General features: G+C 45.1%; 1 protein-coding gene across 1 annotated transcript in view; it reads left to right on the forward strand.

The window, feature by feature from the left end:
• LOC139279636 (C-Jun-amino-terminal kinase-interacting protein 1-like) overlaps nucleotides 1–20,864 on the forward strand; it is a 260,229-nt gene that overhangs the window by 237,329 nt on the left and 2,036 nt on the right. Inside the window, exons 9-12 of the mRNA XM_070898745.1 lie at nucleotides 5,264–5,376; nucleotides 7,678–7,797; nucleotides 17,495–17,565; nucleotides 18,151–18,249. Of these exons, the coding sequence (XP_070754846.1) occupies nucleotides 5,264–5,376; nucleotides 7,678–7,797; nucleotides 17,495–17,565; nucleotides 18,151–18,249 (403 nt within the window). The remainder of the gene's footprint in view (nucleotides 1–5,263; nucleotides 5,377–7,677; nucleotides 7,798–17,494; nucleotides 17,566–18,150; nucleotides 18,250–20,864) is intronic.

Below are 20,864 nucleotides of genomic sequence, written 5' to 3' on the forward strand. Positions count from 1 at the left end.
ATAAGCTCAGCAGGTCTGTAGAGACTGAAGAAAGGTTAGCTTAGTGTTAGCACAAATGTTTTCCCGGAAGAATCACTCGACACTCTGTGTCGGTTCCAACATCAATACGGCCTTATTATGCCAGCAGGGAGAGAGCCCCCGGTCCAACTCCAGGCATTCCACTCCACTGAACAAAGAAATTCATCGATATTTATATGTTTTATAATAGTTCATTACAATTACTCAGCCCATGTCAGCTGGACACAATCCAATCATAACGACTATAAATTACAAATCGATTCCACTGGGCCAATGGAATTGGCCCCCCAGGCACCATGGGAATGCGTGATCATGTCATGTTTATGCTGGGGCTTACTCATGGCCTCGTGATGTTCTCCAGACCCCTTATTTCTACTGTCCTTGGGTTCTGCTTGTGTCTAACCTCCTCATTCCTTACACAGTCACAGGAATTTCTTTGTTCAGTATTCTGCTAGGACATCTTGTCTGTGGTTTGTTGATTAAGGACGTTCTGCTGAGCTCGCCCTTTCTAATGTTCCTGTACACGGAACTGCAGTGTCATTCATCAGCTACCCAAAAATGTAGTCAAGCTAACTGTTAGCTGAATTCCCCTAGTGCTTTGCGGGAATCCCTGGCAGCCATTTTATATCTGGCTCCCATTTTACACATACATACATGCATACATATTTTCAGCAGGTGCCTTTGCCTTTGAAAGTGCACTACAACACTTAGCGATTCAGGTCAGTAACTTTTCTTTTTACCATTTGTTATCGCGCACAAACCAATGATTGATTCCATTGGGCTGGGATCTTTGCTGGAACAATAACGATGCACGTGCCATTACCCCCGCGCCATTACCCCCACGCCGTTACACATGCACGAGTTTAGGTAATGAAGAGATATGGCGTGAGTTGTGAATCTTCAGAACTTGCTGCTCTGTTTACGCCATTGCTTTGCACAAATGGCACCTCGCCCTTCGCCTCCCTATCATTTATAAGCTGGATTTGCCCATTAAACCCACCGCAGAAAGGTAAAGCTGGTAATTAACGGGAACGGTAACATAGTAGTTATGTTACGGATCCAGTAATCCAGAGGCCTGGTCTAATGATTCTGTGGCCTGAGTTCAAATCCCACCACGGCAGCTTGGGAATTTAAATTCACTTAATTAAATAAATCTGAAAATAAAAAGCTAGTATCAGTAATGGTGACCATGAAACTATCAGATTGTTGTAAAAACCCATCTGATTCACTGATGTCCTTTTAGGAAGGAAATCTGCCGCCCTTACCCGCTCTGGCCTATATGTGAATCCAGACCCACAGCAATGTGCTTGACTCTTAACTCTCGGTGACTTCAACGCCAGGGTTGGCAAGGTCACAGACCTCTGGGGTGGAGTGATAGGCAGAGAGGGAGTAGGGAAAGCCAACTCCAGCGAAACCCTGTTCCTGACAAAATGTCTAGAGCACGAACTTGTCATCACCAACACCTTCCACCAGAGGGACAAGTACAAGACATCGTGGCAATACTCTCACTCCAAGCACTGGCACCTGCTCGACTATGTCATCGTCTGAGCCAGGGATTGCAAGGATGTGTGCATCATCCACGCCATGACAGGAGCCGACGACTGCTGGATGGACCACCACCTAATCCGATCCATCATCGGCATCAACACAGTCCCAAAGCGGAGGGGGCAGCAGGAGCAGTGCCGCAAAAAAGTCAATGCCGGAGCACTTAAGGACCCAGCTAAGAGAGCTCTATACAGCCAGTGCCTCACAGCTAATCTGGCGTGCCTTGAGGACCCCGATATGCAGAATGCCCACAGCGCTTGGTCTGCTCTCCAAGCCTCCATAACCAGTGCCTGCAAAGAAACACTCGATCACTCAACCAGGAAACACCAGGACTGGTTTGACGAGAATGTTCAGGAGATCCAAGAGCTAATAGATCGCAAGCGCAGGGCATTTCTGAGCCTTAAACAACAACCCAACGCGGGAGCAGCAAAGCAGCATTACTTTGACGGCTCAAGGCTGAGGTCCAACAAAAAACCCGGGACCTAAAGAACAGGTGGTGGATGGAGAAAGCACAGGAGATACAGCAGCTGGCCGACAGCCATGATTGCGAGGATTCTTCATCGCAGTCAAGGCCACCTACGGGCCAAACACCCAAGGCCCCACCCAACTGCTGGCCAAGAACGGGGAAACACTCATCAAGGACACCGAGACTGTCAGGGCCTGCTGGAAGGAGCACTTCGAAGATCTCCTCAATAGAGACTCTGCATTCAACTCGAGTGTTCTCGACTCCATCCAGCAGCATGCTACCCGCCATCACCCCAACACTGCACGAGGTAGAAAAAGCCATAAGACAGCTTAAAAACAAGGCTACGGGTGCGGATGGAATCCCTGCTGAGGCATTGAAGTATGGCGGAGTGGCCCTGCTGCCGCAAATACATGACCTCATCTCTCATCTGGAGGGAGGAGAGCACGCCAAGGGATCGCAGAGATGCAGTAATTGTGATCATCTTTAAAAAAGGGGACATGTCCGACTGCGGTAACTACGGAGGAATCTCCCTGCTATCAGCCACAGGGCAAGTCGGCGCTGGAGTCCGCTTCAACCGTCTTCTTCCCGTGGCCGAGGAACTCCTCCCGGAGTCACAGTGCGGATTTCGTCCCCTACAGGGCACAATGGACATGCTTTTTGCAGCGCGACAGCTGCAGGAAAAATGCAGGCAATAGCGCCAGCTCTTATACATGGCCTTCTTCGACCTTACAAAGACCTTTGACACTCACGAGGGTCTATGGAGCATCCTCCTCCTTTTTGGATGCCCCCAAAATTTCGTCACCATCATCGCCTGCACGACGATGACATGCAGCCCGTGATCCTTACCAACGGATCCATCATAGACCCAATCCATGTCCGGACTGGGGTCAAACAGGGCTGTGTCATTGCCCCAACCCTCTTCTCAATCTTTCTCGCCACCATGCTCCACCTCACAGTCAACAAGTTCCCCACTGGAGTGGAACTAAACTACAGAACCAGTGGGAACCTGTTTAACCTTCGCCATCTCCAGGCCAGGTCCAAGACCACCCCAACCTCTGTCATCAAGCTTATAGTAAACGGATGACGCCTGCGTCTGCGCACATACAGAGGCTGAACTCCAGGACATAGTCGACGTATTTACTGAGGCGTATGAAAGAATGGGCCTTACGCTAAACATCTGTAAGACAAAGGTCCTCCACCAGCCTGTCCTCGCTGCACAGCACTGCCCCCCAGTCATCAAGATCCACGGTGCGGCCCTGGACACTGTGGCCCACTTCCCACATCTCGGGAGCTTCCTATCAACAAGAGCAGGCATCGTCGACAATATCCAACACCACCTCCAGTGCACCAGTGCAGCCTTTGGCTGCCTGAGGAAAAGAGTGTTTGAAAACCAGGCCCTCAAAACTGTCACCAAGCTCATGGTCTACAGGCCGTAGTAATACCCGCCCTCCTGTATGGCTCAGAGACATGGACCATGTACATTAGACACTTCAAGTCGCTCATCCAAGTTAACATCCCTAGCATTGAAGCAATGACCACACTCGATCAGCTCCGCTGGGCAGGCCACATAGTTCACATGCCAGACACGAAACTCCGAAAGCAAGCGCTCTACTCGGAACTCCTTCACGGCAAACGAGCCAAAAGTGGGCAGCAGAAACATTACAAGGACACCCTCAAAGCCTCCCTGATAAAGTGCGACATCCCCACTGACACCTGGGAAACCCTGGCCAAAGACCGCCCTAAGTGGAGGAGGTGCATCTGGTAGGGCCCTTAGCACCTCAAGTCTCATCACCGAGAGCATGCAGAAATCAAGCTCAAGCAGTGGAAAGAGCATGCGGCAAACCAGTCCCACCCACCCCTTCTCTTAACGACTATCTGTCCCACCTGTGACAAAGTCTGTGGCTCTTGCATTGGACCGTTCAGCAACCAAAGAATTCACTTCAGGAGTGGAAGCAAATCTTCCTCGAATCCGAGGGACTGCCTATGATGATGATGACTCTTAACTACCCTCTGAAATGGCCCAGCGAGACACTCAGTTGCAAAAAGAACAGTTCAAGAAAGCGGCTCATCAACACCTTCTTGAGGGCAATTAGGGACAGGCAATAAATGCTGGCCTTGCCGGCAAAGTTCACGATCCCATGGTCAAATAAATATTTAAAAAAATTAAGAGCATAAGTACCATTTTAATGGTGTGATCATTGTGAATCAATTGATAATTGACTATCACTGTCTCGGCCCAGAGAGGGGTCGATTTAAAGTGTTCGATCGCATTCCTGCTGTTAAAAGTGAAAACTAGTGTTTTTTTGTGAAAAATATATAAAGGCTTAGGGCTGGATTTTAGGCTGTTTTAGTTTTCGGAACTAAAACGGAGGCGGTGCAGGAAAGTTACCATCTGGAAATAGTCTGCGCTTTGGTAAGGAAGTTTCAGCATCTGAGCCCTGCGTCAGGGGGCGCAGCGCGAGGGGAGGCGTTGTATAACTTTTGTGGTGCAAGGATGGGAAACTCGCGAACTAAAGTGCCGGCTGTGTGCGCTCCGAGAAAGGCCTGGGGGTGGGGGGCGCGGGGTGAACCTTAAAAATACACACAAAAACATTCCCAAAACATTGCCCGTGCCGCACAACACAAATCTCTGAAAGAATTAAAAGAACAAACACTTGCACTTACCTTCGGAGTATTTACCTTCCTCTGTGCCGCCGGCTATGCTGGACCTCCCTGATTTCCCAGGCGGTCATTGCGGGCGCACTTCCAGGCGGTCAGGTCGGGCAAAAGTCCAAACTCGCGCCGGTGTCGCAACCAAAGGCATTACACACCGGGCGCAGCTCTTCCCGACGGTGCTGCTCCGCTCCGCCGCAAAACCCGACCGGAGGATCACGGCGGGACGCTGGAAACCTCACCATCGCCTTTCACACCGCTCCGGGGCGAAATTCACAGCGCAAAAGACCGGAAAATCCAGCCCTAAAATTTTTAACACACACGTGCCAATTCCTCTTAGTACTGCTTTACCACAACCCAGCGTTGACGCCGGTGTTAAGATAGCACAGAGTGATATTTGACCCAATGCGTTAGGTGTTAGTTATCAATACAGCAGCAGAAGCAATTTCCACCCGATTGTAAAATGTTTCCAGTCAGGATGTCAAGCAATTTATTTTTTATGAAGTAGTATTTTTTTTTTTAACACTCTTTCAAATGAATGACTTGATTTTACACATTTGTTCCTCTCTTTTTCTCTCTCAGCATCAATAGCAGAAAAGAATGACTGGGTAGACAAATTCCATCTGAAGTTCCTGGGATCAGTGCAAGTGCCGTACCATAAAGGGAATGATGTACTGTGCGCTGCCATGCAGAAGGTAAGTACAGCAGAGGTTGAGACTAGGCCTATATTCCCTAGAATTTAGAAGAATGAGAGGCGATCTCACGGAAACATATAAAATTCTACAGGGCTTGACAGGGTAGATGCAGGGAGGATTTTCCCCCTGGCTGGGGAGTCTAGAACCAGGGGCACACTCTCAGAATAAGGGGTTGTCCATTTAGGACTGAGATGAGGAGAAATTTCTTCACTCAGAGGATGGTGAATCTTTGTAATTCTCTACCCCAGAGGGCTGTGACTGCTCAGTCGTTGAGTATATTCAAGGCTGAGATTGATACGTTTTTTGGATATTAGATTGTGGGAAGGTGGAGTTGAGGAAGAAGACCAGCCACGATCTTATTGAATGGCAGAGCAGGCTCAAGGGGCTCAATGGCCTACTCCTGCTCGTAATTCTAATGTTCTTATGTTATGTTTTATGTTCTAAAGTCAAAACAAACTGGGCAAATCCTGTCTTCTGAAAATCAAAATAAAACCATTTTCATCCTGGACATAACACAGTAGGACAGTGGTGGGAAAAAAACTCTCGTCTCGAACTGAGATTTATGTCATGCAACCAGATTTCGGCTTTGAAAAGATATTGTTTCAGGAGAGAGCTCATTGGATCTGCCCATGGCTTTGCCCCTCCTTATCTCTGTAACCTCCTCCAGCTCTATAACCCTCTGAGAACTCTGTGTTCTGCCAATTCTGGGTTCTTGCACCCAACAATTTTAATCGCTCCACTATTGCTGGCCGTGCCTTCAGCCATCTAGGCTCTAAGCTCTAGAACGCCCTCCTTAAACCTCTCCGTCTCTTTACCTCTCTCTCCTCATTTAAGGCGCTCTTTAAAACTGTCCTCTTTAACCAAGCTGTTGGTCATCTGTCCCTGTAACTCCTTATGTGGCTCGGTGTCAAATAATACACCTGTGAAGTGCCTTGGGATGTTTTACTACATTAAAGGCGCTATATAAATGCAAGTGTTGTAGACAAGCAGGTCAGATGGACAGAAGAAGACAACTCAGAACGATACATAATGTTGTAATCTAGAAGGCCCTGCATTTAGGGTTAGGGTTAGGTGAAAGAGGGTTGGAAGCAGATTCGACAGTAACTTTCAAAAGGGGATTGGATAAATATGTGAAAAGAAGAAATTTGCAAGGTGATGGGGAATGGGCAGGAGACTACAACTAATGGCACCGGCACAATGGTCTTAATGGCCCTCTGTGCTGTCGGGTTCTATATAGGCCTGAGCGGGAGAACAAGACGGTTCAGGTTCGTGAAGTGTAGGTCTTGGACAGATACCTGGAACTATTTCTTCGGGCGGAGAATGATCAACTGCTGAAGTGAGCTGTGCTGAAAGGGTGGTTTAGGGCAGAACATTGGACTCATTTCAGAATTAGGTAGGCACTGTAATGGGAAGATGGTAGAGTTGGTGCTCAGCAAGGACGAGATTTAATGAGCTGATGGGAAGAAAGGTTGAACTTGCATTTATTTAGCACCTTTCATCACCTTAAGACGTCCCAAAGCGCTTTACAGCCAATGGAATGATTTTTGAAGTGCAGTCACTGTGTATTGTAGGAAACGTGTCAGCCAATTTACACCCTGCAAGGTCCCACATAGAGCAATGAGATATATGACCAGATAATGTGTTTTAGTGATATTGGTTGAGGCAATACATATTGGCCAGGATGCATGTGAACTTGCCTTGGAGGCGGTGCAACAAAGGTTCACTAGACTGATTCTTGGGATGAGAGGACTGTCCTATGATGCGAGATTGTGTAGAAAGGGCCTATACTCTCTGGAGTTTAGAAGAATGAAAGGTGATCTAATAGAAACGTACAAGATTCTGAGGGGGATTGAGAGGTGGTTTCCCCTGGGCTGGAGTGTCTAGAACTAGGGGGCACAATCTCAGGATAAGGGGTAGACCATTTAAAACAAAAATGAGGCGGAATTTCTTCACTCAGAATCTTTGGAATTCTCTGTTCCAGAGGGCTGTGGATGCTGAGTCTCTGACTATATTCAGTGCTGCGTTAGATAGATTTTTTGAGTCTAAAGGAATCAAGGGATATGGAGATCGGGCGGGAAAGTGGAGTTGAGGTCGATGATCAGCCATGATCTTATTAAATGGTGGAGCAGGCTCGAGGGGCCATCGGGCGTACTCCTGCTCCTAGTTCTTATGTTCTTATGAACCTAAATAAGGGCAGAAAATAAATGAAGAGATATTGGATTGAATTGTTCTTTTAAAAGTGATAACTCGGCTGCTGTACTTGGTGAAGATTCTACCCAACTGTTGCTTTCTTCTTGACAGATTGCAACAACGAGAAGATTGACTGTCCAGTTCAACCCTCCTTCTAGCTGCGTGCTGGAGATCACCATGCGAGGAATTAAAATAGCTGTGCAACTCGATGGACTTGGTGCCTATGAGAAGGTAATTTATATTTTGGCTGTAATAATCTCATCAATTTCTGACGGGAACCACAGCGGTTGACAGCAAAGAAGGAGGCCATTTGGCCCATCCAGTGTGTTCCATCTCTTTGCTCATTGTCTTTTTAACTAGTTGTTTTTTAATGTTGTTAAAACTTTAACTATTCGAATCTCTTGCATACAATTTTCAGAACACAAACACATTTCCCAGCACACAATTCATAAGAAAATGAAGACAATAAATTGGTATCTATTTATTTATCGACAATAGATTAAAATGTTACATCTATATACACTCCCTGTCAACTTTTTCCCATTATAAATTCCGATTAAAATGGAAACTGCCTATGTCAACTTTTCATGTTGTAATTACACATTTCTCCCAGTGAAGGCGCTGAATTACAACTGCATGCCCTGGTTCAATTAACCCCCCCACCCCCAACCAAGTCCTCTAACCCCACTTTACCTGAAGGCGAGACTAGGTCTTGACTCCAGTCACTTGATGCCACAAGAAAAAATAGTCAGAAAAAATTATTCCATACAATGTATATAAACAGATCTCCCATGACATTGCTCATTGTGTGTCAGAGGTAATGTTGTTTCCTACATATAAGATTCTGAGGGGGACTTGACAGGGTAGATGCAGAGAGGAAGTATCCTCTCATGAGGGAATCTAGAACTAGGGGGCATAGTTTCAGAATAAGGGATCGCCCAGCTAAAACAGAGATGAGGAGGAATTTATTTTCTGAGGGTCATGAATCTTTGGAATTCTCGACCCAGAGAGCTGTGGAATCTGGGTCATTGAATATATTTAAGGTGGAGATAGACAGATTTTTGAACAACATGGGTGTCGAGGGTTATGGGGAGCGGGCAGGAAAGTGGAGTTGAGGCCAAGATCAGATGCCATGATCTTGCTGAATGGCGGAGCAGACTCAAGGGGACAAATGGCCTACTCCTGCTCCTATTTCTTATGTTCTTATGTTCTTATATTCCTAATAATCATGGTAGAAGACACTAAAAACACACCAATAGTGGATAATCAAGGGGCTATAGGGAGGGAGGAACTTAATACAATCACTATCACTAAAGAAGTAGTACTCGGTAAAATAATGGGACTAAAGGCAGACAAGTCCCCTGGACCTGATGGCTTGCATCCTAGGGCCTTAAAAGAAGTGGCTGCAGAGATAGTGGATGCATTGGTTGTAATCTACCAAAATTCCCTGGATTCTGGGGAGGTCCCAGGGGATTTGATAACTGCAAATGTAACGCCCCTATTTAAAAAAGGAGATGGACAGAAAGCAGGAAACTCTAGACCAGTTAGCCTAACAGCTGCCATTGGGAAAATGCTGGAGTCCATTATTAAGGAAGCAGTACCGGGACATTTGGAAAAGCATGATTCAATCAAGCAGAGTCAACATGCTTTTATGAAAGAGAAATCATGTTTGACAAATTTGTTGGAGTTCTTTGAGGATGTAATAAGCAGGATGGATAAGGGGGAATCAGTGGATGTGGTGTATTTGGATATCCAGAAGGCATTCAATAAGGTGCCACATAAAAGGTTACTGCACAAGATAAAAGTTCACGGAGTTGTGGGCAATATATTAGCATGTATAGAGGATTGGCTAACTAACAGAAAACAGAGAGTCGGGATAAATGGGTAATTTTCCAGTTGGCAAAAGTAACTAGTGGGGTGCCGCAGGGATCAGTGCTGGGGCCTCAACTATTTGCAATCTATATTAATGATTTGGATGAAGGGACCGAGTGTAATGTAGCCAAGTTTGCTGATGATACAAAGATAGTGGGAGAGCAAATTGTGAGGAGGACACAATAAATTTGCAAGGGGATATAGACAGACTAAGTGGATGGGCAAAAATTTGGCGGATGGAGTACATAATGTGGGAAAATGTGAGGTTATCCACTTAGGCAGAAAAAATAGTAAAGCAAATTATAATTTAAATGGAGAAAAATTGCAAAGTGCTGTAGTACAGAGGGATCTAACAAAATTAGTATGCAGGTACAGCAAGTAATCAGGAAGGCAAATGGAATGTTGGCCTTTATTGCAAGGGGATGGAGTATAAAAGCAGGGAAGTCCTACTACAACTGTACAGGGTATTGGTGAGGCCACAGCTAGAGTACTGCGTATAGTTTGGTCTCCGTATTTAAGGAATAATATACTTGCATTGGATGCTGAACAGAGAATGTTCACCAGGTTTATTCCGGAAATGAGGGGGTTGACTTATGAAGATAGATTGAGTAGGTTGGTCCTATACTCATTGGAGTTCAGAAGAATGAGAGGTGATCTTATCGAAACATATAAGATAATGAGGGGGCTCAACAAGGTGGATGCAGAGAGGATATTTCCACCTCATAGGGGAAACTAAAATGAGGGGGCATAGACTCAGAATAAGGGGTCGCCTATTTAAAACTGAGATGAGAGGAATTTCTTCTCAGAGGGTTGTAAATCTGTGAAATTCTCTGCCCCAGAGAGCTGTGGAGGCTGGGTCATTGAATATATTTAGAAACATAGAAAATAGGTGCAGGAGTAGGCCATTCGGCCCTTCGAGCCTGCACCGCAATTCAATGAGTTCATGGCTGAACATGCAACTTCAGTACCCCATTCCTGCTTTCTCGCCATACCCCTTGCTCCCCCTAGTAGTAATGACTACATCTAACTCCTTTTTGAATATATTTAGTGAAGTGGCCTCAACAACTTTCTGTGGCAGAGAATTCCACAGGTTCACCACTCTCTGAGTGAAGAAGTTTCTCCTCATCTCGGTCCTAAATGGCTTACCCCTTATCCTTAGACTGTGACCCCTGGTTCTGGACTTCCCCAACATTGGGAACATTCTTCCTGCATCTAACCTGTCTAAACCCATCAGAATTTTAAACGTTTCTATGAGATCCCCTCTCACTCTTCTGAACTCCAGTGAATACAATCTCAGTTGATCCAGTCTTTCTTGATATGTCAGTCCCGCCATCCCGGGAATCAGTATGGTGAATCTTCGCTGCACTCCCTCAATAGCAAGAATGTCCTTCCTCAAGTTAGGAGACCAAAACTGTACACAATACTCCAGGTGTGACCTCACCAAGGCCCTGTACAACTGTAGTAACACCTCCCTGCCCCTGTACTCAAATCCCCTTGCTTATGAAGGCCAACATGCCATTTGCTTTCTTAACCGCCTGCTGTACCTGCATGCCAACCTTCAATAACTGATGTACCATGACACCCAGGTCTCATTGCACCTCCCCTTTTCCTCATCTGTCACCATTCAGTTAATAGTCTGTCTCTTTGTTTTTACCACCAAAGTGGATAACCTCATATTTATCCCCATTATACTTCATCTGCCATGCATTTGCCCACTCACCTAACCTATCCAAGTCACTCTGCAGCCTCATAGCATCCTCCTCACAGCTCACACTGCCACCCAACTTAGTGTCATCCACAAATTTGGAGATACTCCATTTAATCCCCTCGTCCAAATCATTAATGTACAGTGTAAACAGCTGGGGGCCCAGCACAGAACCTTGCAGTACCCCACTAGTCATTGCCTGCCATTCTGAAAAGTACCCATTTACTCCTACTCTTTGCTTCCTGTCTGCCAACCAGTTCTCAATCCACGTCAGCACACTACCCCCAATCCCATGTGCTTTAACTTTGCACATTAATCTCTTGTGTGGGACCTTGTCGAAAGCCTTCTGAAAGTCCAAATATACCACATCAACTGGTTCTCCCTTGTCCACTCTACTGGAAACATCCTCAAAAAATTCCAGAAGATTTGTCAAGCATGATTTCCCTTTCACAAATCCATGCTGATTTGGACCTATCATGTCACCTCTTTCCAAATGCGCTGCTATGACATCCTTAATAATTGATTCCATCATTTTACTCACTACCGATGTCAGGCTGACCGGTCAATAATTCCCTGTTTTCTCTCTCCCTCCTTTTTTAAAAAGTGGGGTTACATTGGCTACCCTCCACTCCATAGGAACTGATCCAGAGTCTATGGAATGTTGGAAAATGACTGTCAATGCATCCACTATTTCCAAGGCCACCTCCTTAAGTACTCTGGGATGCAGTCCATCAGGCCCTGGGGATTTATCGGCCTTCAATTCCATCAATTTCCCCAACAGAATTTCCCGACTAATAAGGATTTCCCTCAGTTCCTCCTTCTTACAAGACCCTCTGACCCCTTTTATATCTGGAAGGTTGTTTGTGTTCTCCTTCGTGAATACTGAACCAAAGTACTTGTTCAATTGGTCTTCCATTTCTTTGTTCCCCGTTATGACATCCACTGATTCTGACCTACATTTGTCTTTACTAACCTTTTTCTCTTTATATATCTATAGAAACTTTTGCAGTCCGTCTTAATGTTCCCTGCAAGCTTCCTCCCGTATTCTATTTTCCCTGCCCTAATCAAACTCTTTGTTCTCCTCTGCTGAGTTCTAAATTTCTCCCAGTCCCTGGGTTCACTGCTATTTCTGGCCAATTTGTATGCCACTTCCTTGGCTTTAATACTATCCCTGATTTCCCTTGATAGCCACGATTGAGCCACCTTCCCTTTTTTATTTTTACGCCAGACAGGGATGTACAATTGTTGTAGTTCATCCATGCGGTCTCTAAATGTCTGCCATTGCCCATTCACAGTCAACCCCTTAAGTATCATTTGCCAATCTATCCTAGCCAATTCACGCCTCATACCTTCAAAGTTACCCTTCTTTAAGTTCTGGACCATGGTCTCTGAATTAACTGTTTCATTCTCCATCCTAATGTAGAATTCCACCATATTATGGTCACTCTTCCCCAAGGGGCCTCGCACAATGAGATTGCTAATTAATCCTCTCTCATTACACAACACCCAGTCTAAGATAGCCTCCCCCTAGTTGGTTCCTCGACATATTGGTCTATAAAACCATCCCTTATGCACTCCAGGAAATCCTCCTCCACCGTATTGCTTCCAGTTTGGTTAGCCCAATCTATATGCATATTAAAGTCACCAATAACTGCTGCACATTTATTGCATGCACTCCTAATTTCCTGTTTGATGCCCTCCCCAACATCACTACTACTGTTTGGAGGTCTGTACACAACTCCCACTAACGTTTTTTGCCTTTTGGTGTTCTGCAGCTCTCCCCATATTTAAGGCGGAGATACAGGTTTTTGAGTGATAAGGGAATAAAGGGTTATGTGAAGTGGGCAGGGAAGTGGAGCTGAGTCCATGATCAGATCAGCCATGATCTTATTGAATGGTGGAGCAGGCTCGAGGGGCTGAATGGCCAACTCCTGCACCTATTTCTTATGCTCTTATAAGGGGATGTTATCAGCAGAATGTGATGGGGAAAGCATGACACTTGCATGCAATGTATATCAGTCCGTGTTTTAAAGTCATACCTTATGTCCTTATTTTTACATATTTGTTACAAATTCCCATGTCCATATTTATCATGGAAACAGCCTTTGTAAACGGTCACGTTGTAATGATATCTTCTCACCACTAGTGGCACTGTAGCACTTTCACTGGTGGAAAGGTGTAATTACAGTGTGACAAGTTTACAAAGGCAGCTGTCATTGTAAATGTGGACATACGAATTTATAGTGGAGGAAGTTGAGAGGACTTGAACGGAAGAGTAACATTATTAATACATTTTAAAATTTGAAGAGAATACAGAAGAGATTTAGTGGAACGGTTCCAGGGATGAAGGGTTACAGTTACGTGGATAGACTGGAGAAGCTGGGGTTGTTCTCCTTTGGAGCAGAGAAGGCTAAGAGGAGCTTTAATAGAGGTGTTTCAAATCATGAGGGGTTTAGATAGAGTAAATAAAAGGGAAACTGTCATAAATGGCTGAAGGTTCGATAACCCAGAGGGCACAGATTTAAGGTGATTGGCAAAAGAACCAAAGGCGACATGAGGAAAAACTTTTTTACGCAATGAGTGTTGAGGATTTGAAATCACTGCCTGATCGGGTGGTGGATACAGATTCAGTAGCAGTCTTCAAAAGGGAATTAGATAAATACTTGAAAGACAAAAAATTGCAGGGATATGGGGAAAGAGTGGGGAGTGGGACTGACTGGATTGCTCTTCGAAAGAGCTGGTGCAGACTCGATGGGCCGAATGGCGGCCTCCTGTGCTGTACTGTTCTATGATTCTATAATATATACATTTTAATAATATTACTTCATATATTTCACATTAAATTATTTTATATCGCATTTCCTTTATTCAAAAATCTCTACAATTTTATGTTTATAAAATTCCAATAATTTTTCAATGAATTTCATTTCGATTTCCATGTAATTTCTTCCAATTATTCATTTTACACAAATTACTTTATTTTTAACCAATTTTCCTTTTAGATATACAGTTGAACCTCCCTTATCCGGAACTCCCTTATCCGGAACCACTCCACATCCAGAACCATTCCCAGCCACCGGGTGGCGCATGCGCAGAACTGCGACATGAACAAATTGAAGTCCTTCCTCGCTGCCGACTCCCGCAATCACTGGCCGACCCCACGATCCTCCGCACTACCCCACCATGGTCTCTCTCCCAACCCCAAGTCAGCCAGTCCCGATATCCCCTTGCTCAGTACCTGTACCATCCAATTTAATGTGACCACCCCTCGTCCGGAAAAATCCCTTATCCAGAACAGGCCGGGTCCCGAGGGTTCCAGATAAGGGAGGTTCAACCTGTACCCCAGTAGAATAAAAATCTCTTCACTATTCCTCTTCTCTTTATCAGACACACTGGCGCTGAATTCGTAGACTCTATGGGCACATACGAGGTGCGCACATGCCCGTAGGGACTGCACAAGTTCCGGGTTTAGATAGGCAAAGCATATGCTCCTAAACCTGGAACTTGCGATCTGTCAAGAATTCTCTTGACAGATCCACCACATCCGAAGGTAAAGGGCCTCCGCGGGCGGAGAGTTAGGCTATTTCCCCAACTCCTGCCCAGCGAATGCCCTTCAAATTCTTACAACTGATAAAAGCAGGCGTAGGGATAGAAGAATACATTTTTTTCAATAATGTAAACATTTAAAATCCTGTTAAATAACGTAAGTTCATATTTAGACTCTTTAAAATATGTACATGTATTTTTCAAAAAAAATTATTTGTTTTAAATAATTAATTAAATTCAATTTTGATTAATTTTAAATTTGTGATGTTCTTTTTAAAATTTATTTTAAGTGTTTGTGTGTTTTTGCGGGTGTTCCCATTCATACTTATAGGGCTTCGGAATCACCACAAGTGTGAATGGGAATACCCCTGCTTGGATTGGTTGGGCCGGTCCACATGATCCCTGGGACGCATGCAATGCGCCTCAGTCCCTGGGATACGTGGACCTCTGCACAGGCTTTCGCGTGGAGGCACAGGAGCGCAAGTCTCTGAACCTCCCGGACCACTGGGTAAGTTCTTGGAATTTGTTCAGGTCGGAGGCATCCGCGGGAAGCCTCTGGCCGCAATTTCCGGGCCATTGTATAGGAATATGCACACAATCATGGAATTTGAGAATGAAAATATCACAATGATCGATCCAGAAGCTTTACTTCATGCATTCAATCAGCGTACAACAGCCTATCTTTTCTTTCACCACGAGTATTGACTCGGGAGAAACTTTTCCAGACTTCAGATGTCACATTTCAAATTGTATTTAAATAAAAAATTGACTCTGGTTCCTTCTGACCTGGTGCTGGAAATTTATCAGCACTCGCCAGCCGACAAATTCCCTTACTAGCCGCAGTTAAATCCTGATTGCCATTATATAACGGGCTGGATACTCAGCTCTGCTGATTTCGGGGCAGTAATGGTGGTGGGGCGGTAAAGTTTGCGCCCGGGAACAGTTTGCGCCTCAGTCAGCAAAATTGGGCAGCTGGGCCCTGAGTGTGGGACGGACCACTAAGGGAGGCATTGCACACCTCTCTTAGGGCGCTAGGCCGGCTGAACATGGGAAAATCCCGAGCTAAATGGCCGGCCTTGCAGGGCCCTGAGAGAGGCCCAGGGAGAAAAAAATAAATTTAGTGGGAGGAAAACACCAAAAACATTGCCAATACATAGCCCACGTCATCACAACATAAATTGCAAAAATAAGAAAAACCAATCACACTTACCTGAGGTGGACATCACTTACCTCACTGTGGTCGGTATAGGTCGGACCGCCTGCTTTCACAGGCGGTCACAGCAGGGCGCGCTGCGGGGCGCACAGGTCTGGCAGGACTCAAAATCGAGCCAGCGTTGCACACCGGCTTAACTCTTCCGGGCGGTACTGATCGGCAAAACCGGCCCCGAAAAGCCTCGCTGGGCGCTGGAAGCTGGCCAGCCGCCCAGGGGATCTCACTGCTGCCAGTGCTGCCCCACCTGGGCAAAAACAGAAGCGCATGCCACCGGAAAATCCAGCCCAATGAGTTTTGAAGGATTGACCAACTTGCGGGCAGTGGAGAAATTGTCCCCCCTTGTGTTTTTGTATTCTCGTTGCTTGAGCTTTTTTGTTTCACTGGCATCTGCTACTTTTGTTGGGCTCACACTTTTCATTGCTTTTTGTCCAGTTTTACTTTTCATTATTTACTCCCAGCTGGGATTCAGAGCATATGTCAGATTCTTAAACGGGGGGGAAATATAATTGTTTGTTTAACAGGGAGTGCATCTAGTTGAAAGAGCAGTCATGCTTAAGATCAAGATAAGGATCATGGTCGAAGGTTTTTTAGGCTGATCAGCCTTGGGATGCTGCTTTAGGTTTAGAGTTATGACTTAGGATCTGTGGGAGTTGAGTTAGGGTAGGGACCAGAGATAATAACAACTTGTATTTATATAGCGCCTTTAAAGGATTGAAACGTCCCAAGACGCTTCACAGGAGTACTTTGCGATAACAATTTTGACACCGAGCTGCATAAGTAGAAATTAGCGCAGGTGACTTGGTCAAAGAGGTAGGTTTTAAGGAGCGTCTTGAAGGAGGAGAGGGAGGTAGAGAGGCAGAGAGGTTTAGGGAGAGAGTTCCAGAGCTTGGGGCCCAGGCAACAGAAGGCATGGCCACCGATGGTTGAGCGATTATAATCAGGGATGCTCAGGAGGGCAGAATTAGAGGAGCATAGACATTGCGGGAGGTTGTGAGGCTGGAGGAGACTAGAGATAGGGAGAGGCAAAACCATGGAGGGATTTGAAAATAAGGATGAGAATTTTGAAATCGATGCATTGCTTAACCGGAAGCCAGTATAGGTCAACGAGCACAGGGGTAATGGGTGAGCGGGATTGATAGAAGTTAGGACACAGGATAAAGATCATAGTTGAAGGTATTTTAGGGTGATCAGCATTGGGATGCTAACCGCTCTTCTTTAGCAGCAGAATAATACATTCTCCGCCACATGACGTAACCCTTCTTGTCATTATTACACAGGATTACATAGGATATACGGCACAGAAACATGCCATTCCATGCCATCAGCGTTTCGGCTCCACTCGAGTCTCCTTCCATCTTTCCTCATCTAAATCTATCAGCATAAACCTCTATTCCCTTCTCTCTCGTATGCTTGTATAGCCTCCCCTTAAATGTGTGACTTACCGTGAGCAAGGCCATGGAAGAGCTTGCCTTTATTTGACTGAAAAATATTGTGCCTATTCCTAAATTTGCCAGTGGACAAAGGGTGAATGCATAGTATGCTGTTTTATTTTTTTATTATTAATTCTCCTCCCTTTTGTTGTTTTATGTCAGGCCAGTAAATGCAGTCACTTCTTTCAGCTGAAGAACATTTCATTCTGTGGGTATCATCCAAAGAACACCAGGTAAGTCCTATTATGAGGGTTTCATATTCATCAAAGGCCCAGAGATTGCTGCAGGTATCGATGAGACTAAGATAACCACAATGGCACCTCAACAACAACTTCTATTTATACAGCACCTTTGACTGTCCCAAGGCGCTTCACAGGAGTATTATGAGACAAAACTAAGGAGAAGGTTAGAGCAGAGAAGGTTAAGAGGAGATTTAATAGAGGCGATCAAAATCATGAAGGGTTTTTGTAAATTAGACAACTGTTTCCACTGGCAGGAGGGTTGGCAACGAGAGGACACAAATTTAAGACAAATGGCGGGTGGGAGATGAGAATTTTTTCTACGTAGCGAGTTATGATCTGGAACGCGCTGCCTGAAAGGGTGGTGGAAGCAGATTCAGTAGTAACTTTCAAACGAAAATTGGATAAATACTTGAAAAGGAGAATTTTGCAGGGCTATGGGGAAAGAGTAGGGGGATTGGGACTAATTGGATAGCTCTTTCACAGAGGCACAGGCACAATAGGTCGAATGGCCTCCTTCTGTGCTGTATGATTCTATGAAAAATCTGTGTTGACTTTCTGCTCCATGTCTTTTTCCAGATATTTTGGATTTATTACCAAACATCCTTCAGATCATCGATTTGCGTGCCATGTTTTTGTCTCTGAGGATTCAACAAAACCAATTGCAGAATCAGTGGGGTATGTGTTTCTCTCTCGCAAACTCTCCTTTGCATAAAGAAAGAAAGATAGATTCACTGATCCCACGCTACCAGTGAGCCACTGCACTCAAAGCTAGCGCAGGGCAGAGAATCAACACTGCAATGTTGTCTTCACCCCTTGGACCCACTCTCCCATTGTCACAGTGTGTCAGCTGTGGCTCAGTGGGCAGCACTCGCTCTTGCCTCTAAGTCAGAAGGTCGGTTCATGTCCCACTCCAGAGACTTGGGCACAAAAATCGAGGCTGCCGCTCCCAGTGCAGCCAATAAAGGGGAAGAAAAACTAATTCCACTGGTAACCAGAGGTCAAAAAATCAAAGATTGTTATGAATGGAGAAGTTAGCAGGAGTTCTCTTAAGCATAAGATTATTAGAACATGGAATTCCCTACCAAAAACATCAGTGGAAGCAGAATCCATGATAGCTTTTCGAAGGGAAGTGGGTACATTTCTGAAAAAGGTATGACACAGGCACAATGGGCCGAATGTACCTCCTTCTGTGCTCTGAGATTGTGTGATTCTATCTCCTCAAAACCCAGGCTTTTTGTCATCCTTTTCTAATCTCCCTTCCTGCTTGGCATCCATTTTCCGTACACCTATCATTTTCTTTGTGTTAAAAGCACGATATAAAGCAACGTTATTTTTTTCAAATGAGACCTGAGCAATTGTTTTTCGTGTATAGCTTTTCTATCCAGTGAACTTTGTGCCTCATCTCATCCTTACATAAGAACATAATAGGAGCAGGGGAAGGCCATTTGGCCTGTCGCACCTGCTCCGCCATTCAATAAGATCATGGCTGATCTGATCTTGGCCTCAACTCCACTTCCCTGCCCGCACCCTATAACTCTTGACTCCTTTATCGTTCAAAAATATGTCTATCTCTACCTTAAATATATTCAATGACCCAGTCTCCACAGCTCTCTGGGGTAGAGAATTCCAAAGATTCATGACCCTCTGTGAGAAGAAATTCCTCCTCATCTCTGTTCTAAATGAGTAACCCCTTATTCTACTATGCCTCCTAGTTTTAGATTCCCCCACGAGGAGAAACATCCTCTTTGCATCTAACCTGTCAAGCCCTGTCAGAATCTTGCATGTTTCAATAAGATCACCTCCCATTCTTCTAAACTCCAATGAGTATAGGCCCAACCTGCTGAACCTTTCTTCAAAAGACAACCCCTTCATCCCAGGAATAAACCTAGTGACCTTCTCTGAACCGCTTCCAATGCAGGTATATCCCTCCTTAAATAAGGAGACCAAAACTGTACACAGCACTCCAGGTGTGGTCTCACCAACATCCTGTACAGTTGTAGCAATCCTTGCCTTCTACGTTGTGTTAGATGGAACATAAGAACCAGCAGTAGGCCAGTCAGCCCCTCGAGCTTGTTCCGTCATTCTCTGTGGATTAGATCATGGCTGATCTGTGCCTCAACTCCTTTTATCCGTCTTTGCTCCATATCCCTTGATACCCTTAACCAACAAAAATCTGTCCATCTTAGTCTTGAAAATTTAAATTGCCCTAGCATTCATAGCCTTCTCAAGATAAATAATAAGGATACAAATGTAAAAGACTGCAATTTATACTGCTGAGTAAATTTGACATGAGGGGGGTGGCGGGGGGGATGCGGAGGGGATCGTTTACAACTTTTCCGCCTGGGCCACCATTTATAGAACCCACTGTAATGTGTGCATCTATGAGTATGTTCACAAGTTTGTAGAGCTGTTGAGTTGTGAGTGGATTAGCCAGTCACGTGATGTTCAGAAGACTCAATAAAACCCCAGCCAGTTGGGTTCAGAGAATCCACGATGAGGCAGTTGGTTGTGAGCCTGGTGGATGAACTGGTAATGTGTAGTGTGATTGTTAAACCTTTGTTAATAAACCAACTAGTTCTTAATAGCAATGTGTTGCTAGGAAATCTTAAGCAAAGAACCCCTCAACATAAGAAATAGGAGCAGGAGTAGGCCATACGGCCCCTCGCGCCTGCTCTGCCATTCAATAAGATCATAGCTGATCTGATCATGGACTCAGCTCCACATCCCCATAACCCCTTATCCCCTTATCGTTTAAGAAACTATCTATTTCTGTCTTAAATTTATTCAATGTCCCAGCTTCCACAACTCTCTGAGTGTTGTGTATGCAATAACTGTTAGACTGATACTGTTTAACTCCAAGAGGTATGACCTTGGCTTTGCTTTATTAAGGCCTAAAGTACTTATATACAAAATGGCTGGCCTTTTATACTTGGGCTTCACACACGTGCGTGTAGCCCAATGGCCTCCAACAGTGACGCCATCTAGTGGCTAGTGATCCCAAAAGTACATACATGACACTGAGGCAGCGAATTCCACAGATTTACAACCCTCAGAGAAGAAATTTCTCCTCATCTCAGTTTTAAATGGGCGGCCCCTTATTCTAAGATCATGCCCTCTAGTTCTAGTCTCCCCCATCAGTGGAAACATCCTCTCTGCATCTACCTTGTCAAGCCCCCTCATAATCTTATATGTTTCGATAAATCGCCTCTCATTCTTCTGAATTCCAATGAGTAGAGGCCCAACCTGCTCGACCTTTCCTCATAAGTCAACCCCTTCATCTCCGGAATCAA

The sequence above is a fragment of the Pristiophorus japonicus genome, chromosome 14, assembly GCF_044704955.1.
Source record: "Pristiophorus japonicus isolate sPriJap1 chromosome 14, sPriJap1.hap1, whole genome shotgun sequence".
In the NCBI taxonomy this organism is placed as follows: Eukaryota; Metazoa; Chordata; class Chondrichthyes; family Pristiophoridae; genus Pristiophorus; species Pristiophorus japonicus.